General features: G+C 35.6%; 1 protein-coding gene across 2 annotated transcripts in view; it reads left to right on the top strand.

The window, feature by feature from the left end:
- The window catches only part of LOC106881255 (paired mesoderm homeobox protein 2), a 148,167-nt gene extending 140,620 nt beyond the window's left edge, over nucleotides 1-7,547 (top strand). For both annotated transcript variants that reach the window (XM_052971393.2, XM_052971394.2), the window contains one exon: nucleotides 5,089-7,547. In XM_052971393.2, the coding sequence (XP_052827353.1) occupies nucleotides 5,089-5,427 (339 nt within the window). In that variant the 3' untranslated portion in view covers nucleotides 5,428-7,547. The remainder of the gene's footprint in view (nucleotides 1-5,088) is intronic.
- The last annotated feature ends 17,264 nt before the right edge of the window (nucleotides 7,548-24,811 follow it).

Here is a 24,811-nt window from a genome sequence, read left to right as displayed (position 1 = left end):
ATACGTATGTGTGTATGTATATTTGTGTATATATGTGCATATATGTACCTATACATGTGTCTGTATATATATGTATACATGAATATATGTATTTGTATATGTATATGTGCATATGCGTTTTTGTATGTACATATATATGCATATATATATATATATATATATATATATATATATATATATATATATATATATAGATATAGATATATATATATAATTTTGTCCATGTTTTTTTGCAACGACATGTACCCAGATATGCATCTATATATATACATGAAGGTATGTGCTTACATGTACGTATATATGCATATACTCATATATTATTTACATATATATATATATATATATATGTGTATATATATATATATATATATATATATATATATATATATATATATATATATATATATACTTCTATGTGTATGCTGTGTGTGTGTGAATAATGAATTTGTGAATCAGACAGTGGCCATGTTGATGAATCGCTTTGACGGTTGTGGTCTAATAAATCGACTCCAGTAGTTATTTTTAAGTCTGGTACGTAATCTGTTGATTCTTTTGAGCGCTACTAAATTACGAAGATGTAAACAAACCCACATCTGTTGTCAAGAGCTGGGTGGGGCGGGAACCAGTACAAAGACACACACGCATATGGGTGTGTGTGTGCGTGCGGCGCGTACGTGTATATATTAAATATAAGTTGTGGACACAGACAATAAAACATGTAGTGAGAGAACAAACAAAACGTAAATAAAAATTTGGCCTTCATCCTCTCTCATGCTAAGGTTTCTGCTAACTGAATGTCTTGCATTAAAATTACTACCTTAGTAATTAGCAGTTATTGTATGAATTACCGAATAATTGTATCTCAATTCCTGCGGATGCCACGAAGAGAGCGTTTCTATCTCAAGGCGTCGATACTACGAGAGTCCTTTGCGCGATAGCTGATGAAGGATCAACTTTCAGAAGGGGGATTTCGAATTTGTCCTGTATGTTATGTTGTTTTTATGGTTTGTGACCATTCCCTACATTAATGATTGCTGTCGCATACAGCCAAATTTTCTCACACGTTGTGTTCCGTTTATTCCTATAGTTGTGACGCTCCAGTTATCCTTGCCTCTCTTTCCGTTTCTTTATCTTTTCTTTCTCTTCTCACCCTCCATCTCTCTGCCTATCCACTCTATCTCCCTTCGTTCTCAGCTTGCTATTTCCTACTTCCACTCTAGTTACGGATCACTCTATTACTTCACCAAGTGAGCATATGTATCCTTTTACGCTGTTATTTGCTTAAGGACATCGTCCAAGCATGTATTGTTTTTTCTTCCGCGCCGTACATTTCGCGGTTATTTTCACTGTAATTCACAAATGTTTGATGTTTTATTTAATTTTATTGTAGGCCTATGTTTATCTTTATTTTGTCTTAGTCCTAAACCTTAACCACGTATCCTATCCCTTACCCTTGATTTTTCTCCGTTCCATGTTATATCACTATATATTTTCCCTGCTTTTGTGCCTCGTTTCCACTGTATCATTTGCACACATACATTTTCTCAGATGTTGACAATGTGTATGTACGTATGTATGTATGTATGTATGCATGCATGTATATATACATACATACATACATACTCTCTCTTTTACTCTTTTACTTGTTTCAGTCATTTGACTGTGGCCATACTGGAGCACCGCTTTTAGTCGAGAAAATCGACCCCAGGACTTATTCTTTGTAAGCCTAGTACTTATTCTATCGGTCTCTTTTTGCCGAACCGCTACGTTACGGGGACGTAAACACACCACCATCGGTTGTCAAGCAATGGTGGGGGTACAAACACAGACACACAAACACACACACGAAAATAATTTAATTTGTGTTCGTGGGAAGAACCATTTCAACGATGCGTACTGCCTTAATTCTTCGAAACGCCGGTGTTTTAATGGTGGCAGCTGATGAAGGAGATGTTTCTATGTGGCTTGCTTGTTTGTTGTACCTTGTTTATCATTTTGTCCATGTTCTTTTGCCACGTCATGTACCCAGTTTTGTATCTATATGTACATGTAGATGAAGGTATGTACATACATGTACATATATATGCATATACTCATATATTGTTTGTATATATATATATATATATATATATATATACGACGGGTTTCTTTCAGTTTCCGTCTACCAAATCCACTCACAAGGCTTTGGTCGGCCCGAGGCTATAGTAGAAGACACTTGCCCAAGGTGCCACGCAGTGGGAATGAACCCGGAACCATGTGGTTGGTAAGCAAGCTACTTACCACACAGCCATTCCTGTATATATATATATATATATATATATATATATATATATGCGAGTAAAAATAAATACAAAAAAGGTGGGGTTTTTTTGTATGATTGTGTATAGAGGAATATATTATTTTGCTTAAAAGAGTTCCAACACTGTCTGTTTTTTATGTTTTATTTATATTCCTGCAGAACTAATGTGGGATATAGAATATGGAATATACAATATATAATATGATATACAATATACAATATAAAATAAAATAAAATAAAAATGGATGGCCCCATGAAAGAAAGTATTGAATGTAGATGAAATATTGAGTGTTCAATATAAAGGATCAAATATATAAATATATAAATATAAATATATATATATATAAAGGCGACTCGAGTTTCAGGGCTATTTCCCTTCGTCATGGCCGGTATGACAGACTTTAACAGACTGTCTGTTAAAGTCTGTCATACCGGCCATGACGAAGGGAAATAGCCCTGAAACTCGAGTCGCCTTTATATATATATATTTATATTTATATATTTATATATTTGATCCTTTATATTGAACACTCAATATTTCATCTACATTCAATACTTTCTTTCATGGGGCCATCCATTTTTATTTTATTTTATTTTATATTGTATATTGTATATCATATTATATATTGTATATTCCATATTCTATACCCCACATTAGTTCTGCAGGAATATAAATAAAACATAAAAACAGACAGTGTTGGAACTCTTTTAAGCAAAATAATATATATATATATATATATACATACATACACATATATTATTTAAATATGCATACACACATGCATGAATGTGTGTGTGTGTGTGTGTGTGTGTGTATGTATGTAAGCGCAAGCATAGTTGTGTGGTTAAGAAGCTCACTTTGCAATCGCACGATTTTGAGTTCAGTCCCACTGCGCGGCACCTTGTGCAAGGGTCTTCCGCTGTAGCTCACCAATGCTTTGTGGCTAAATTTAGCTGACGGATACTGGGGGGGAAGCCCGTCGTATATATGCATATATGTGAATATATCTGCTTGTGTGTTTTTGTTTTTATCTAAAACCACCACTTGACAACCGGTTTTGGTTTGTTTACGTCACCGTTTGACAAAAGAAATCCGGCAAAATAAGTAACAAAACTTTAAAAATTATTAGGGAGCTCGGTTAACCCCTAATTATTGAATTACACTAAACCCTTCAGGGCGGTGCCCCAACACGGCCGCAGTCCAATGACCGAAATAAGTAAAAAATAAAAGATATACACATATATGAATGTATGTATGCATGCATGAATACATAGATAGATAGATAGATAGATAGATAGATAGATAGATAGATAGATAGATAGATAGATAGATAGATAAACAAGCATACCATGCGTTCGCTAATTGTTAAAGGCGCCTGTGCAATCGCGAGGGAACATAGGCACCCTCTCAGTCCCATCATTCTTGACTCAGAGAAACGTCTGCGATACGCAGCTGGAGCGAAAGGGAGCTGTATCAGCACCCGGCTGGTACTCATTACAACAGAATAGACTGGAACAGGAGAAAATGAAGTGGCTTGCTCAAGGGCACAATGCAACAGTCGCTGCAGGAATTGTAGTCACACCCTGAGGATTATGAATACCTTAACTAGTAGTTAGGGTGTTCGCTTCATGTGTGTGTGTGTGTGTGTGTGTGTGTGTGTGTGTGTGCGTGCGCGCGTGTGTATGTGTGTCTGTCTGTCTGTCTGTCTGTCTGTCTGTATGTCTGTATGTAAGATATGTATATATGCATACATATATATATATATATATATATATATATATATATATAATAGATATATTAATAGGTACGTATACACGCACACACCACACACATGTACACGCAACTGTGAGTGTGTATGAATACGTGTGTGCATATATATATATATATCGTAATATTATTTATGCATATACATATATATGTGTGTGTGTATGTATGTATATATCTGTAAATATATACATATATATATATATGTACATTCATATAAATGTATATTATATACATATGCATATATGCATATGTAAATATATACACACACACACACACACACATATATATATATATATATATATATATATATATATATATATATATATATATATATATATATATATATATACATGCATATATAAATTTATATATATATATACATATATACATATGTATATTTTATATATATGATATATATATACATATATATATATATATATATATATATGTGTGTGTGTGTGTGTGTGTGTATATACATATATATATATATATATAAATATATATATATATATAAATATATATATATATATACATATATATAAATATATATTTATTTATTTATATATATATATATATATATATATGACCGGGATATATATATCCCGGCCATATCTGTCTGTAACTCTCTCTCTCTCTCTCTCTCTCTCTCTCTCTCTCTCTCTCTCTCTCTCTCTCTCTCTCTCTCTCTCTCTCTCTCTTGTACGTACATACATATGTATGTATGTATGTATGTATGTATGCATGTATTTATGTGCAATTCTGTATGCGTGAGTGTACTTATTGGGTAAAATATTTGCTTAAAATATAAGAACATCTGGGTTGTTTTTCTTTCTTTCGTTGTCTTCGCTTTTGTTGTTGCTTTTTGTGTTTTTTTTAATGTTATTCTTCCTTTCTTGCTTTTTCGAGGTGGAAAATGTGTTCTGCCTTGTTAATAATATCTCTTTTTTTTTTTTTTTCTCCACTCTTCTGGGTCATTTATTACACTTACCATAGTTTTTCTCTTTTTCTTTATTTACATTAGGTGTGGTTTCAGAATCGAAGAGCGAAATTCCGTCGCAACGAAAGGAACTCTATGGCGCAGCGAAACAACTTGTACGGCGCCCACCATCCAGATAGCTCGACTCCAATAGAACAACCGATAACGCCACGCCCGTCCCCCATGAACACAGACTATTTGTCATGGACGACTCCAGCGTACAACCCTATCACGACGTCATCCAGCTGCGCTCTAGTCAACCACACATACCCTCCACAGCATAGCGTTGGCTCAACCCTTGCCTGTTTACGGCTGAAAGCACAGGAGTATAATAATGTTATGCAACACCCGGGTTATGGTGGTGCACCTCAAATGCCCCAATAAGTCAAGTGACATTGTCGGCTAACAAAACAAAATAAGAGGCAGTAAAAGAAACAAATCAAAACACAATAAGAAGAAAAAATAAAACAAACGAAATCTCAATTCTAATAATTACATTTTATTTCATCATCAGTTGCTCTTGTTTCATTAGAAAATAATTAAAAAAAAAAAAGAAGAAAGAAAGAAAATGAAGAAAGCTACTTATCTCTGAGAATATGCCAGTGATACTGACTTTGAAAATGGATAATGATGTTTGGCTTCTCAGTGGTGTTAATGAACTAAAATGCTTGAGGTGACAATGAGCAACATTTTAAATAATAATTAAAGGCTTAAAAAAAAGAAATTTTGTGCACAACAAAATCTTGAAGTTCGAGCCAAAACGATAATGATAATTATAATTAATAGTAACACTGTTCGTTGTTCAGAACTGAAAAAAAAATTACACATGAGAAGAAATCTTTGTCAAGAGGTCTTCGCGGTTATTTTATTGTGTACAGTGTGATTATACAAAAAAGTGTTTTTCTTATGAGGAATGGTAGTAGATATAAAGAAAATGTAAACGATATTACAAAAATATATCAGTATTATTCGTAAGAATAACAAGAGTCAAATAGAAATTCAGTGACAAACAGCGGTTTGCCATTGAATGAAGTCATCCAGTTCTAGCTGAAAAAGAAAATCATAGTATGTCTACAGACGTATTAACACTGGTTTGTGTTTAAGGAAAACAAAAGCGATACACAGTGTATCGTAAAGCAAATAATACATTAAGATTAAGAACAACAGTAGTTGAGAGAGTTATATATTATCGTTTTTCTTGCTGGTACTCTAGTGGTAGACTGGTAAGCTTTTGGGTCCCGTTGAACGCAAAGGCAGGGTGCTATGAAATGTAAATTTAGCGTCATGGTGTACTTGATTTAAAATTAGCATTGTGTGATGAGCCTCAAAGACTAGACAGATGATCGCGACGAGCCGCGTTCGCGATCCGTAACTATTTCATTTCACTTAAATCTCTAATGTCTTGAGATAGAGAACAAAAAATATCGTCACTTAAGCTGATTTCCCGGTCTCTGTAAATCTAAAGCCATGTGCTGTATAAGAAATTAGTATATACCTTTAATCTATTTTTATCAGTTTCGGTCCTTTGCAAAACCTGAACAAAATAAACTAAATGATACCGCATGTGCCTTCAAAAAATTTTCAAAGAAAAATTTACTTTTCTCTCTTTCCTTCTTTTTCTTCTTCGTAGTTAAGGTTAAAAAGTGATATATATATATATATATATATATATATTATATATAACCCATAATAAAAGTGAAAATAAGTATTTTATTAATTCAACTCCGATGAAAATATCTAAATCAAATCCCAATATTCTCAATAATTTTCTCCATTCTAGTCAATGTCGAACGGGTTTCGAATAAAATTTTCAGGAATTCATTGAGTTGAATCACACAGTGCCTTCAATAAGAGTATACAGAAAAAAATATATATTCTTTAGCTTTTTGCATATTTTATAAAACCACTACTACGATTGCTGTCGGCCTTCATAACTAAAGACTTAATAATCGGCCATATTGACTTATATTTTTTTTAAAGAAATCCACTGTTAACAAACATAGGTGGTTCTCAACGTTAAATCCAGACTCTTGTTTCGCAACCCTGAAATGTAAATGACTGACAATATATTGTTGACAACTCCTGTATATTTTTCTCTATGATTTCACACGACAGAACAATGAAAAATTTGTGAAAAGATAACTTAAATCTAATTATATCTTTTTATCCTTATTTGATACAGAAGACAGTTCTTTTTTTTTTTCCTTTCCATTGTAGAATGAATCAGATCTTCCACATCTCTATCTCTTTAAATATATAAATATATTGTTTTAGTAAAGTTGAACTTGGCAGCTTTACTAAGAGATGCAGCTTTACTAAAAGTGCTGCTGCTGCTAACCCGCCATCAGTTCTGACCTTTGCAGCTGAGACATGTCAAATATTTTGTACTCACATTTCATCTGTTCCTTTAACATTTGTACCCTTAACACTTCAAACATTAGCGAAAATATCGCAGTAACAGCCAATTAATTATGTTTTGTTATTAAATCATATCCTTAAAGTAATGTATTTTTCTTTGTTACTTTTTTTTCCAGTGTGTTCTTTTCTTCACTATTTCATTGTCATCTCTAATGAAATTCCTCCTGATGATTTTTAAAAATTCGGATATTTGCAAGGCTCGGTTATTTGCATGGGATAGAGAAGTTGTTGCTCTTATTATTACTGTTTCAGCCTCTAGCCAACCCTAATCGAACAAAACCAATGATTAAAGAGTTTCATCAACACTATTTCATCTTTCATTTATATATGTATTTCCTTTTCTTTTTTCTTGTTATATATATTTTTTTTCAGATATAATGTGTCCGGGATTACAATAATCACTGTCTCCTTCTGTTGTTAAGACAATAGAATTTGAGAGACATTTGGCTGCTAGTTTATTGACCCCCAGCATATATAGAAGATTGTATTTATTACAGCTGAGTAACTAAAGCCAATCAACCTCTTACTAATAAAGTGTCAACATCTTTATTCAATTTAGTAGACTGTGACTTGAAAAAATGCTACGCATTGCTAGAGGCTAAATTTGAACTCGCAGCTTTCTCTTTTCTCATCCCATAATAAAATTTCCTTGTGTTCTTTTTCAAATATTTAATTGCGAATTCCTATGAAATTAAGTAAAGAAATTAAGCATATTTCGTTTTTGCGTTTTGAATTTCATTTCAGTTTTAAAATAGCGTTCGCGGAACTTTACCAGTACTGGAGCTGATCTGATCAATTAAATGTATACTAGAAATCAGTCTTTTAATAACTGGGATTCATTAATAAATTATCGTCAATATAAGTGTAAGCAGCCACAGAAGTTCACTTTGCAGCCAACCAGTTCCAGGTTCGATATTACTGTGTGAGACTTTGAAGACGTTTCTCATATTCTAATCATTAGTAGTCAATGAGACTGAGTGAAATTTTGTGGACGGACAATTGTGTGGAATCCCACTGAATGTGTGTGTTGTGTGTGTGTGTGTGTGTGTGTGTGTGTGTGTGTGTGTGTGTGTGTGTGTGTGTGTGTGTGTGTGTGTGTGTGTGTGTGTGTGTGTGAGAGAGAGAGAGAGAGTTTGTATGCGTATATACATATGTGTGTATGTGTGAATTATCATCTGTCACCACCACGACTTTCTATTATCACCATCAAAACTAATACTGCCATCGCTATAACTAATGCAAACCAACTCCTTAATGTTGTTGTTGGCACTCCGTCGCTTACGACGTCGAGGGTTCCAGTTGATCCGATCAACGGAACAGCCTGCTCGTGAAATTAACGTGCAAGTGGCTGAGCACTCCACAGACACGTGTACCCTTAACGTAGTTCTCGAGGATATTCAGCGTGACACAGTGTGACAAGGCTGACCCTTTGAAATACAGGCACAACAGAAACAGGAAGTAAGAGTGAGAGAAAGTTGTGGTGAAAGATTACAGCAGGGTTCGCCACCATCCCCTGCCGAAGCCTCCTGGAGCTTTAGGTGTTTTCGCTCAATAAACACTCACAACGCCCGGTCTGGGAATCGAAACCGCGAGTCCGCTGCCCTAACCACTGGGCCACTGTGCCTCCACTAACTCTTTAATGACCAACAGCAATAATAGTAATGAGAAGGTAAACAAATCCATCCAAAATAAATTTTAAAATGTCACATGAAATAATGTGGTATCGAAGTCTATTTTAGCTTATAGAGGAAACTCTGCAAGCTTTTGCTGATAACAACCCTAAACGTGAACGTAGCATAAATATTACAAGAAGGATTTACAATGAACTCAGTTCCTATGCATTGAGCTATATAAAGAGACGATGTACCATAAATATCACACAATTTTGGATAAGTACTTCACTTCTTAAGTAGTTGTTGATGATCGTGAATTATCATAGAAGATAGTCCCTAGCCCTCACCTAATAGTCAACATTTTCTTTTTCTGTGTGGTGATAATGTATCCTGTACGATATTACGATATTACGATTCTTATTTATTCTCTACCGCATTTCTCTTCAAATGTTTTTATGCATAGTGTACAGTGTATATTTTAAAAAATTATTACTTTCATGCATAAATGTATGGTCGCTTGTTATTTGTTTGTTGTCTCACAAAAAAATTCTATCGGAATTCATTATCATTCATAACATGAAAATCAGTAGGAAAATTGATTTCGAGTTACAAGTTCTTCAGGAATTCATTACTCCTGTAACGCTGGGGATTCTTATATATGTGCATGTCTGTAAACATGTATATGTATATATGCATTTGTACAACATATATATATATATTTGACAGGAAGGACAACAAAAGAAAGAAAGAGAACTCGATATTATACAAATAGAGGAATTTATCTGTAAAAATATGTGACACTTATTCAGTAGCCATGATAAAACTCCGAGCTTCGGATGCCAGTAATTTCCGTTTGTTTTTAACGGTCATTTTCACAGGAATTTTCAATGGCCGGATAACTGAAGAGATGTTGACGTGAGCTCCCACGCTCGCATCCGAAACTCGGAGTTTTATCATGGCTACTGAATAAGTGTCACAGATATATATATATATATATATATATATATATATATATATATATATATATATGCGCACATACATATGCAGGCATACATAAACGTACGTTTGAAAAAATGGTATTGAACAAACTAGTTTTTAGTCTTAGAACTTTATCTCAGAAATAAGTACCATGTAACTATTTACAGCATATACAAATTGACTCACCTGATTTTTATAATTGTACATACTTTGACACAGCATATACCTTTAAAAAATCATCTACAAAATGCTATGTAGTACATAGTTTTCCACTTTATCAGTGCATTTGCTGTTATGCAAATTAAACGGCCCAGTTTAGTGTGTCGGAATTTGTATAAATTATAAATAGCTATAGGTTACTAAGTTCCCTATAAACAGTAGATAGTTATTCTTTCTCTGGCAAGGGTCCAAGATAACTGGAAAGCAGTTACATTGATCACACTTTTTGTGCCAACAGAGCGAACGAGAGAAAGGAAAACCTGTGGCGAAATCATTTTAACTTTTCACAACTAAGTTAAAATTCAGTTCTATATTTATTTCTACATATAAGTTAAAATTGTAAGTTTACCGAAATGGTATACCTTGTATACAATTTCAAATGCATGTGGATGTGTGAATATATATATATTATTTTTCTGGTTTCAATCATTAAACTACAGCCATGGTTGGACATTGCTTTTAAAGGTCTCGGACGTTAATATCATTCTTATTCTACTGTTCTTAGTTCATCGAATTGCTGGCTTCCATTTTGACATAGAGAAGCACAAAAGCCACAAACTAGTTTACACCGATAAGCATAAAACATATATACGGACACATACGAACACATACTTAAATGTGTGTGTGTGTGTGTGTGTGTGTGTGTGTGTGTGTGTGTGTGTGTGTGTGTGTGTGTGTGTGTGTGTGTGTGTGTGTGTGTGTGTAATTGATAAATTATTTATGAAACGAATCTCAGCGTTAAACTTTCTAAGGCTAATTTAAACTGAACTACGTTCGGTTTTATGTATATATCTACTTCATTTAGATATATTCAAAAATGGATTGATATACGAAATAGAATCGAAAGGGAATATATAACGTATCACCCCATGAAATATAATAATTCTACTTGTAAAAAACATATACTCATGCGTACATATGTAAATACACAGCGTCCATCGTCAAATCTAGAGATCAAATTTCTTTCGTACTCTACGAACTCTAAACCAATTTATCAAATGTTTAATTTTCTGCTGTCTGCATATTCTTTCTGGACCCCCTCCTTGTCTCCTCCCAATCGTTTTTTTTTTTCTTTACCCTTTTTTTTTCTTCATCTCTTCCAATGTTTCTATTTTACACTTTCTGTGATATTCCTGCTCCTTTTCACCTATAGTACCACTTTGGGGAGTTCACAAATAAAGTCTTCTCCTCCCTTTTTGTTTTCTATAAAATAAACTCTCTTAACAGTACAGTTCTTTAAAACTGATTTTTTGATGTAATGTTTTAACTTTCAATTGCACCTACACGTACACTCAAAAAAGCAATTCCATCAATCACTTGAGCAAACTTTTTTTTAGTTCGATTGAACGATGCAAAGTGATAGTTTGGTTGGGCAGGTTGTTAGAGCGACAACCGATACGTCTTGCAGTATTTCTCCACCTCTTTACGTTCTGAGTTCAAATGCTACTGAGGTCAACTTTGCCTTTCATTCTAGTGATATAGAATTTAGTAAAAATTGAGATTAAACAATATTTATATAACCTCCTATAATCAATAACATAATGTTTAAAATCATGCCCCTTTCAGTACTCAGTGATTTACGTAGCAGTCAAATACTGCGGTCGACTACCAGTCAAGTACTGAGGTCGATGTAATCAATTAACCCCGATACCCAGCATTGCTGGTCTTGTGCCAAAATTTGAAACCATTATGTTTCTGTTTTTGCTGTTGTTCAGCCCTAGGTTAAGCTCTATTTGCCTATCATGGGTTCTAGCTATCATCCTTCTGTACCTTGTGTATCCAGGAATACATCTTCTGGTGTATCATTTTCAAGACAGCCATTTCTTTAAGTTTGAATGATTATGTAGATATTTTTTCATTCACTATTCATATAACTGTGGATGATATATGCTTATATGCATACACATTCACATACTCGCCCATGCATTCACGCATACACATACACACGCGCACACACACGCACACACGCACACATACATACATACATACATACATACATACATTTTAATGACGGAAGTAGTATTCATACCAAATGGCAATCTTTATGTCCTACTTAATGTGAATGTTTTATAAGAACGCTGGACGCTGCGGGATTCACCTTGCGAGGTCCTCTCATATAGACGTACGGTACAGACATATATCGTAGGGCACAGACATATCATAGCAAACGAGAATCATCTGGCATGGGCGCCATAACTGCCATATCATGTGATTTCAGCATACTGCGTTTCATCAGTGATAGCTGTCCGGCTGCCGCATACCAGCCAAATATGTATCTGAAAGATTTTTACAAAGTCAGTGAGTTCTTGACTTTGTTTTCACTCCAGTCGGAAAATTATGTTCACGCGGTTTTGTGTTCAACTCCACTGTGCAGTACTTTTTCTGAGTATTGGTGTATACATGCTTCTTCGTATTTACATCTCGCTAATTGACAGCCAGTGTTGATCTGTTTTTGCTGTAGCTTAGCGATTCGACAAGAAAAAATAAAGAGAGAACACAAGAATAAGTAAAAATATCATATGTACTGGGATTTGATCGACTAAATTCTTCAAGACGATTCCCCGCATGGCGACAGTCCAATGGCTGAATCATTTAAAAGTAAACTAAAAGAGTAAAAGAGCGTACTTATGGCTTGATACATATATAGATAGAGAGAGAGAGAGAGAGAGAGAGAGAGAGAGGGGGAGAGAGAGAGAGAGAAAGAATGAAAGAAAGAAAGAAAGAAATGTAGATAGATAGATAGATAAATAGATAGATAGATAGATAGATAGATAGATTTGGGAAAGCGCTCTATTTGAGCTTGCTTGGCTCAAAAATTACAAAATAAATACATACAAAATCATATCAGTTATTATTATTATCTCATACCGAAGGCTTCTATAGCATTTATTTTCAGTTATATAGCATTAACATGCTTGAATTGAATTCTAAAATATTTATAAAAAGGTACCGTTTATGAAAAATTTACAGGCCATTGCTTCTTCATATTATCTTCCTTGCCTTTTGGGTATTCTTGCAATCCAATCCTCCCCCTCTCTCTCTCTCTCTCTCTTTCTCTCTCTTTCTTGCGATAGATAGGTAGATAGATAGATAGATAGATAGATAGATAGATAGATAGATAGATAGATAGATATGCATACGTATACGAGAGGGTGCTGAAAAGTTCCTGGTTTTGAGTAAAAAAAATACACTGGGTTCAATTAATTATGGTTTCATTAAGTATATTTCCCTCTTAGATCGCACGCTTATTGCAGCGGTCCTTTAGTTTTTTTAAGCTCTGTAAAAGAACTTTGAAGGTTGGGCCTCCAACCAGGCTTTTCGTGACACCCTTAAAGCCAGGATCTTTTCAGCATCCTCTCGTATACATGCAAGCGTACAGACTCCCTCATATGCATATTTGATACTTTTCATTCTCTCTTTCACACACACACACACACACACACACATATATATATATACATACACACACACATACACACACAAACAACAGATGCACGTACGATTGCACTTTCACGTATATTCCCGTCTACTCTCTCTATCTCTTTTTCACTCTTCCTTACGCACGCGCACACACACAGCACATTCATGCAAACGAATTATGCCATACAAACGTGTTTTTTTTTAATATATACACGCAAACTTACTTAAACTTTAGTACCACATTATACTTTGATATTTCGGATACACACCCGTGGCCTAACAAACCCAAGCTCCCAATTTTCAGTTCAGTGACGTGTTACCAAACCCTACCAGCACCATTGCCCACTCATCATATTGGACCCTATTTTTGTTAATCTGCGCAGATTCTCGTCTGTCGTGAACCTTCACCTAGTCATATACGTCTGTATTGAAATATACTCAGTCAATCATCCTCCCCACCACTCACACATCATCGTCATCATCATCATTATCATTATCATCATCATCATGTTAGTGTTTTTTTCTCTAATATTATTCTAATAGGGTACTCGGTTAATCATAATTTTATAAATTTTCAGCATATTTAACAAACATTTTATTTCAAACGGATTAAAACGACTGATGAAAATTGTAATATCTTTTTCATAATTTATACAATTATCATGTGGGGTAGTTGTATGCATGTATATACGTATATCTCACTGGTTATATTTTTCAAAACCCCAGAAACAAGGCGTTTTCATACTATCAGCATGGTTACCTTGTACGTATGCATGTCATTATTCAATTTTATTTCAAGATTTCTTGCCAAAAGCGAAACAGCCGGTTTCGAACCTAGATCTAAGGCTCCTTCATTGGATTTTCAACATCAACAGGGTTTTCTTTTGTAATTATATATATAAGATATATATATATATATATATATAAAATTATTTAAAATTATAATACAGGGTATCAAGAGATACCACCACGCTGAAAAAATAGCAGTCAAATCCTGACTCCAAAACCACAATAATTTTAAATAATTTTAAATAATTATTACCTTTGATGGTTTTTATTCCCATGCTGACCACTTGATAAGATCAATATTTTAAATACCGATCTTATCCTTATTTATATAAATATATATATATATATATATATATATATATATATATATATATATATATATATATATATATATATATATATATATATATATATATATAAGGTAAATTGAAATTTAGAGGTAATACTTGACAATTGTAAGCACCTGTGTATTCCAGCTAGTGGTTGCGGTGAAAGAATAAATTGTAAATCCAAAAAAATAACAACAAAACTACAAAGGATTCCGCGGTACACGTATGTTTTCTTCTATGCATGTATAGTTTTGTAGTTACGGTTTCTTCTATACCTACAGATAGAGAATCTGCGTACCTATTGAGTTGTTTTTTGCATTCTGTTCTTCGGTTGTGTTGTTGATGTTGTGTCCAACAATGTTGTTTGTAATAACTCCCTACATGGTAAATTCAAGTTTCAGTTGGAATTCACTACGATCTTTTATAAAAAGCTCCTTCAGTTAATTCATCTGAAGATTAACCAGTTATTTAACAAAGCTGGTATTAGTGACTTCGGAGTTGGAGATACATAGTATTCATCGCATTTTCGATAAATAGTCACACACACACACATACACACGCGCGCGCACACACATACATACGTTTACCAAATCTACTAACAAGGCTTTGGTCAAGGTTCCGCACTGTGAAACTAAACACAGGACCGTGTGGTTGGAAAGCAACCTTCTTAACTCCATGGCCACACTGCGCCTTTGCTTCCCAATCACATGATTCCCAATCACATGGTCCCTCTGCGTGGTACCTTGGGCAAGTACTTTTATCTATAGCCGACCAAAGCCTTTTGAGTGGATTTGATAGACGGAGGCTGAAAGAAGCTTATCAAAAAATTAAGTACTGGGGGTCGATACATTCGCCTAAAAATTCTTCAAGGCGGTGCCCCAGCGTGACCGCAGTCAAGTGAATGAAGCAAGTAAAAGAATAGATAGATAGATAGATAGATAGATAGATAGATAGATAGATAGATAGATAGATAGATAGATAGATACAGATGAATTAGGTACTTAAATTGAGGCATCAAAAATTAGTGCGGTTTTATCCGTACAATTTCAAAATAAGGTGAATAAAATCAAAAGAAGCAGCAGGATATCCCGAGGTAATGTAGTACGACCGTTTCAAGCGGCTCAATTTAATTGAACAATGCAATCCTTACAGCAATTTAAATGCAAATCTATCCTCAGCTGCATAAATAAATAAATAAATAAATAAATAAATAGAATTAATTTAATCAGCCGGACACATTTGTATAATTTTACTTAAATCCTTTAAGAGGGTAAGAAGACAAAGTTCATGCTGTTTTGACTTCAGCTTAGAAGCTACTAAGATATCAGGAAAAAAGAAACTTGTTAGGGTTCTAGCTTGTCACTGATTTGGGGGGTCGGTTTTGATTTGTAGTCCTAGTTTATCAAATCTTCGTGTTTCAAAATCTAAAACAATAGAGCAGCATCTATAAGGAAAGGGTATGAGGGAGATGACAGAATCATAGTGGGTATAATCATAAAACTTGTCAAAATGATTTTGAAGTAGTATAAAGTAACTGGATATAATGAAGTTTGGTAGAGGAAGATCTTAAATCAAGATGTTAATTATCAGTTAAAGGGGCAAGACTCTAATAAAACCAATGATGATAATACAAGGGAAATATTTATCATAGAGGGAGAGGAAGGGAGGGAGAGAGGGAAAGATGTATATAAACGTTGATCTTGGCTACGAGCTTGGCTTGGTGTCATAGGCAGAGTGGTTGGCGTCCTTTTCAACAACGCCCCACGCATAGTAATCCAAAGGATTACAATTGGGGGAATTACGAGGCTAGATATCGGGGACACTTTCTTCAGGGTTTGATCACGGTCTTTAGCAGCTTCACATAGCTGTCGCTGTTCTGAGATGATGGGCCGCCAACCTCACTGGATACACCCCAAATCATCACAGTTTGAGGGAACTTGGTTTTAATGGTGTCCATGTCTCAGAAAATTGAGCTGCAGTCATAATGTTGATACTTTGATAATTGGTGCGAATCATTATGATATTGATATCCTTTTACCAATATTTCAATGGCTTCCAGTCCTCCATGTCAGCTAATTTTTTCCCAAATACAACTTTAATCTTTATGCGCTCCCACGCTGACTATTCACCAATATATCAAGCTGTTCCTGAAAAACAGACTTCAAATATGATCAAATTGAGCTAGAACACCCTGTACATATATGTATACGCATATTCAAACGCGCGCGCACACACACACATATCTATACACGCATATGCATAATTTTGTAACATTGTTTGCGGTATCTAAACGCTGTAATTGCTGCAAACCATTTAGCTGTGCTACCTCACACACACACACACACACACACACACACACACACACACACACACACACACACATATATATATATATATATATATATATATAATGAACTGTACGTTTAACATGTTCCTGGAAATACATTCGCTGCGGGATTTTAGGCGCAGAGAACCAATCTCCCATATAACGTTTGTGTGTAAAACGCACTAAGCCTCCACACGACATAACCATACTACAAGACACACTGTTTTGGCGTGATTTCGCACATAAATACTACCTCAGTTCGTTAGAGCTAGATATAACTTCTCTTCGTGTGCATAAACATCAAACAAAATGTTTTCTGATGTGTTCTGAGTCTTGCTAAGCTGGAATTTAATCGGTATAAGCGCATGAAGCAGCAAGGATTAAAATAAAGATTTGTACATTTATTTTTAACACATTCCTGCCCCCAACAAATGATATTCCTACGTGATTTGTTTTGGAGAACTTATTCAGTCACTCCAAGCTCTAAACGTCAACAACTACAAAACAGCATTTTAGTGTGAATTAGCATTTTCAGTGCACACACCAACATCTTCCTTCTTTCTCCATAAGAACAAAAGCTTCTGTTTAGCTCCAGATAACTGTAAGTAGTATCTCTCAGTGAGGAGGTAGAATCACACCCAAGCATCGCAACTAGTAAGCCACTGATGTCGGTTGAAAATCGGTATGCTTTTACACACAGTGTCTATAGGAAGGATATTGTTCTCCGAGACAAAATCCTGCAGTAAATACCGTGCACGTTCTAATATGCAAGAATATGCTTAAAATGAATGTGTGTATTAATATTTTGATCCTCGCTACTCGAGTGCATATAATGCGTGTATATGTGCGCATCTGGGTGTGTGTGTGTGTGTGTGTGTGTGTGTGTGTGTGTGTGTGTGTGTGTGTGTGTGTGTGTGTGTGTGCGTGCGTGCGTGTGTAAATGAATATATACTCATATTTATATAAAGAAATGTATATATATATTTGTATATACATACGTACACACATACAGATATGTATGTATGTTTGTGTGTGTGTGTGCGCGTGTGTGTGTGAGTGAGTGCGTGTGTGCACGCATGCACTTGCACTCCTATCTTCTTTTCACCACTCATCCCCGATGGTCCGAGCATCACACTCAACTCTTCCCCCATCAATATGTCCAATCCTTTCTCTGCCAAGTTTCAGCACTTTGGAATCTCCTCCATGCTTCCATATTTCCTGCATTTACTAACCTTTGACAGTTTAAACAGAACATTAACGCCAGTAAGTCCATCAATCTCAGATGACTTGCAGAAGTCATAAACATCGATTTGTTTGTCCGTCTCGTTTTGTTTTGTTGTGTTTTAGTTCCATACCGGAAAATTTCTTATTGGTTCCCCTAGAGTGGAATCAATATTATCGATAATGACACGAAATTGCGTTTGATATCCTTACCGATAAGTGAAGAGGATCTTTTTTGAGTGTGTGAGTGGTTGACTGAGAGAGAGGGACGTGTGTGTTGTCGGAAAGAGAGAGAGAAAGTGTGTGTTACTGTGCGTGAGAGACAGAGAGAGAGAGAGAGAGAGAGAGAGAGCGTAAATTTTATTTATTTACTTTTTCTCGCATCTTTTTTACTGTGTGTTTGACTAAGAGAGAGAGAAATAGAGAGAGGCGTTACGCTATCACACACACACAGACACACACTCTCTCTCTCTCTCTCTCAGTCAAAAAAGATGCGACGAAAAATAAATTTTTAAAATATACGCTGCTACTTTCTCTCTCTCCATCACACGCACACACACACACATCAACAGACACCTTCTCTCTCTATCACACACATATACACACGTCCCTGTCCTTTTCTCTCTTTTTCACTTTATGCTGACATCAAACGAAATGTACATTTCCAGTTCAAAAAACAAATAAAATTTTTTTTACGGAATTTACCGAACGCTGTTAATAGATCATTGACAACTCTGTGACTGAAAACAAATAATAGCGCCCTCTGAAATTCATCTCCTGCCATAAATTCTTCGGTGATACAATGATACCAGAAATAAATCACTGCTTTAATCCACCCAACTCAAAAAAAACTACCAACCAATGAGTGAAACACCTCAAACGGTACCTTTTCACTCAACAACTCAAATGGAATAAAGAGTACACGCATCACAACAACAATAACATCAAGTGTGTGTGTGTGTGTGTGTGTGTGTGTGTGCGTGTGTGTGTGCGTGCGTGCGTGCGCGTGTGTGTGTGTGTGTGCAGATTTACAATATATCTTATTGTTAAGAAAATTTTACACAATTATTTAATAAAACTCAAACGGGATAAAGAGTACACGCCAAAACAGTGCAACGGGACCCGCTTGGTAGTTAAGTCACTGAAGCCCTACTTTATTGAGGCCACCATTGTTACGGGGTGGAGGAGGGGGGAAAGGTTTTCATTTCAAGGATGCATCTTTATTCCTCGGGGTCAGATATGCCGTTTAACTTCCACAGATCACAGTTTCCAGTGAGGCTATGCTTCGCCATGTCCATCAACAAATCCTATGACCAAACACTATCGATAGCGGGCATTCATTTGGGAGAGCCGTGCTTTTCACATGGGCAACTTTATGTGGTATGGGAAGTAGAAACGCTCTTTTTGTGTGTGCTCCTCAGGGCAGAACATGCAATGTTGTCTATAACGAAGTTTTATAGACGTAGAAAGAAGAACAAGTCATCATTGCAGCCTATGTGGTTATAAACAGGTGATCCGGAAGCATTGGCCGGACATATTCTCAAATCATGGCAACATGACTCATAGACCCTTCCTCTTCTTTATTGGACAATGCTGACTTCTCCGACAACAATGCTCACTCGGCCGATATCAGCGCTTGGCCAAGTTGCTCATAGAGTTAGGCTAGAAGGGCCAGGCCCCCTTTTTTTTTTGTTAAGGCTGTAGGTAAGACTTCCTAAGTTACTCCAATCAGGATCCCCAATGCAAACCTTCGAATCAATCTTCTCCAATGCAGATCTCTAATGCAACTCTATCCAATCCAAATCTTTGAGTCAACCTCTTCGCTGCAGATCTCCAATGCAAACCTTCGATGCATCCTTATCCAGTGAAAACCTTCGATGCAACCTTCTCCAATGCAGATCTCCGAGGCAACCTTCTCCAATGCATATCTTCGATGCAGCCTTGACCGATGGTACCCCTAGGACTAGATCGGGATTAGTCGCTACCTTTTAGACACTCCTCAGCCCCCTTTCGCTAGGTTAGCTTAGGCTTAGGTTAAGGCTTAGTTGTGATCTGAACATAACCTCTTCTGACAGAGAGGATTGGAAGCCCTTTTGAGCGTTCTATTTCCCTTGCTGGAAGAGTTCCCAACCCATGGGCCAAGGGGGGTTAGATGATAGTGGGGGTCGAAAGGGCCGTCATGTGCAACCTGATCACTTCTGCCGGTCAAACTCCCAACCCATGCGTTCCCGTCGTGACACTGATTCTGCAGAAATGGGTTGGGTGTGAAAACCAACTTTAAAGTATAAATATAGATTTTTTGAATCAGCAGTGTTGTGCTCGGTTAAGTCCTATTTGGGGTGAAAAATCAATAAACTGATTCCTTATGGAGTTTTCCATTCAATCACCCCATTTTCAACAATAACTTTTACCAATTTTGATGTATTTTGTTCAAACTTGATGCTGGCGTTACTTAGGACTCATGGGATCTTTGAAAAAAAAAACAATCGATGAATGAAAAAAATCGATAAACCGATTCCTTATGGGATTTCCCAATCAAATTGTCCGCAACCCATTTTCAGCCAAAAGTCTACCAATTTCAATGGATTTCACTCAAATTTGACGTCGGTGTAACTTAGTTTGATTTGAAACAAAGTGCTTGATAAGCTTAATAATCCTAACTTAATCACGGGCAACGCCGGGCCATACTGCTAGCATATTATATATATGTATATATATATATATATGTGTGTGTGTGTGTGTGTGTGTGTATACATATATGTGTGTGTGTGTATACATATATGTGTGTGTGTGTGTGTGTGTGTGTGTGTATACATATATATATATGTGTGTGTGTGTGTGTGTGTGTGCCTACATGAATATATGTGTGTATGGTGTGTATTTGTGTTTTTGTTTTTATAATTTCAAAAAGCTTTCTAAAATCTTATATAAAGTCTCTCTCTTCACTTGCAATTGCTTTGCCATCACCACAAGCAATTGCCCTCTTAACGATAATTGTCTTTCGAAAACGCAAATCTTTGGTCTTCAAGTCTTACAATCAGCACTCCAGGAATTATTTTAGCTTGACTGAGTGTCGCTTCAAAGTTCGTTTTTATCAGCACTTAAGAATGGTAAAAATAGATAATTGAATAAATAGTTGTCATAAGCTTCTTCAAACACGTTTTAATTTTAAAAGGAAAGGTATCTGTGATATTTAAAATGGTTGATCATCGGTTATATTATTTCATATGTAAACTGTAATTTTTGTTGAAATCTTCACTGTAAGTGTAAAATTATTGATATTATTTCATGGATATAACATATTGAATGAACGATCAGAGTTACTAGGTCCCTGTAAATAACCTACGGGTACTAATATCGAAATTATGCACAGCCGAATTACTGAAGAGGCAGAATTTACAAAAACTGGAATAACTCGAGTTTTAATCCATCTTTGCCTCCTTTCCTAAGGATACCTAAATTTTACATACACAATTGTCAACATCGATATTATTTTTCAAATAGCCCTCTAAGTATCATACTTAATGTAAACATTGTCGATATGCCAGTTACTGCAGTATTTGTCATGCACATTTTACTATATCAAAGACAAATATTCGTCCGAGCACGTGACTGGGTACGAGTACGAGCCATTAAGAGGCCTAAAAGGGCCAAAATACATCTGGTGCTCACGCTGGCCGCTGTTGGGACGGATACTTGGCACTCTCTGGTATGGATTGAATTTCGACAATATGAACTCAGCGTAACTATTTACAATGTTTCAGCTTTCAATAAATTATAGCCCTCTGCATTCAGTATTGAGTACTTTCTTTCCATCCTATTGTTTACACGTATATGCTTAGATGAATAAGCGTGTAAGTGTGTATCGATTTTTTTCTCGCGTTGTGGTACACAGAGCTCTCAAACTTGGCGTGGAGTGTCAAGGCGACAAGCTGACATAGCGGGCGAAATGCTTAGTAGCATTTCATTTGTCTTTACGTTCTGAGTTCAAATTCCGTTGAGGACGAATTTGTCTTTAATCCTTTCGGGTTCGATAAAATAAGTACTAGTTGAGCACTGGGTTCGATATAAACGACATAGCCCCTTCTCTGAAACTGCTGGCCTTGTGCCAAAATTTGAAAGCAATATTAACCCTCGCGTTCGGTAAAAAATGTGTTTATTATGGTAGTTTGACTTTTAGAGTCCCTCTTAGCGTGAGGCATTCTTGTATAGTAATGCCCTTATATAAATTAATATATACATATATATATATATTTATGTGTGTGTATGTGTGTATTGAAATAAATATAGATGTTAAGTTGCTTCTATATAAATTTTTACATATTCTAGATATTTTGGTGTGTATTTTCGTTTAATTTTTAGCATGTACTCTAGATTATACTATTAGGTGTGTGTTTTTGCGTGTACACGTGTGTATGCGTGTGTACGTCTGTGAATACACACACTTATGCATATGTGCTAATATTCATTTATTTCTCCCTACCCCCGGCTCTCTGTCTCCCTTTCTTTCTCTCTCCCTCTCTTTCTCCCTCTTAAAGTTGTTTCCATATTTATGTACATATTTCTGGACACTTAACGAAAGTATTTCGATTTTTCCCTCTTTTCGTTTTCTTCCGTATTTCACTCCATTCTTTACTCCACCACTGCCAATCCCACCACACTCTTCTTCACTGTCTCCCTCTCTTCCTCTCTCTCTCACTCACTCACTCTCCCTCTCACTCCTACTCTTTCTTGTACCCTTCTTTCTCTTTATCTGTGTTGTTCTTCCCTCTCTCTATTTCTCTACGTTGTTGCTAATCAACCCGCACTCTCACCCTGTCTTTCCCTCTCCCTCTCTCTCTTTTTTTTCTGTCTCCCCTCTCTTCTTAGTCTCCTAAATTAACCGCTTGTGTGAGGGATCACAGCCATAAAACATGTTTCTTTCTTTCCTCCAATACCGCCATTTACCTCAAGAAATTTCTCTAGTGGCTGGTACTCAAAAGTAAGTGCGAAACATATGTAGTTTTCTTTAGTGAATCTTGAAATTTTGTAAAGATTTCAAACACAGATAGATAAAAAGATAGGCAACTTGTTGTTTCCTCAACAATTATACAGTAAGTAAAACTACTTGAGTTTCAACCTTTCTACTACTTACAACTGAAGGGCGTCAACTCCACCGAGACAAGCATCTGTTTCAAGTGACTATTTTAAAATCAGCTTCGTAAAGTGTAGCGAACTTCGGAAAGCGACAATACGTATGTATGTATGTATGTATGTATGTATGTATGTATGTGTGTATGTATGTATATACGTATGTATGTATGTCATTGTTCAGTTTTATTTCAAGATTTCTTGCCAATAGAGAAAGAGCCGGTTTCTAACCTAGATCCAAGGCTCCTTCATTGGAATTTCAACATCAACAAGGTATTTTTATTTCCATGTATGTATGTATGTATGTATGTATGTATGTATACATGTATGTGTAAATGTGAGTAGGTGTCTTTATTTTTTTATTTTTCCTTCTTTATCTTATTTTTATTTTATTATTTTACCTTTATTTTCATGTATTTTGGGTCTTTATGTTTTTTTTTATTTTTGAACGTACTCCTCCAATGAAGAAGAAGCTCGTTTCAAACTTAGAAACGAAATTCACTCATTGGTATTCAGACAATCGCTAAGTAGAGTCACATGAAGAATTTCAGATCTGTAACTATATGCGTTTATACATTTATATTCGCTTCCTGATTGGATCTTTAAATGTTTAGTTTCACAGTCCGTAAACTCTGTGACAACTTTGTAAAGATATAATAAAAAAAAAGAAAAACAAACATATCTTCTTTGCGCCATCTTTTCTTCAACCATCCACTCTAAAAATTTTAAGATTTTACAGATTTTTATTTTGCCAGATAATGGTGATCATCTGTAACATATGGACTATGGCACTCTCTCTTTTCTCTTTTTTACCCTTTTACTTGTTTCAGTCATTTGACTGCGGCCATGCTGGAGCAGCACCTTTAGTCAAGCAAATCGACCCCAGAACTTATTCTTTGGAAGCCTAGTACTTATTCTATCGGTCTCTTTTGCCGAACCGCTAAGTTACGGGGACGTAAACACACCATCATCAGTTATCAAGCGATGTTGGGGGGGGGGGGGGACAAACACACACAACGAGAAGAGGCTGACAAGTATTTCGGCACAGCTAGAGTATCTCTTATTCTCTTTTCATGCAACGAGATCAAATGTCGGCGTTACAGTATAAAGTTTTATTACCTATATCCTGTTATAAAAAGCTAGGTCTAAGGATTTTTCTATTCGACATCTCCCTGAACACTTTACCGGACTAAGTCATCTATTTCATATTGCTCTTTATTCAACATGTTTACAGTACTCTTGTTCTAGCTTTCTGTCTGTATTAATTGTTGGTTAAAGTTATCATTTCTTCTTTCAACTTATTCTTTTTACAGAAATTGCGTTGA

This window comes from Octopus bimaculoides, chromosome 1, assembly GCF_046866305.1.
Source record: "Octopus bimaculoides isolate indiv1 chromosome 1, ASM4686630v1, whole genome shotgun sequence".
Taxonomy (NCBI): domain Eukaryota; kingdom Metazoa; phylum Mollusca; class Cephalopoda; order Octopoda; family Octopodidae; genus Octopus; species Octopus bimaculoides.
The sequence above is the reverse complement of the archived record's forward strand: the minus strand, read 5'-3'. Positions and strand labels throughout refer to the sequence as shown.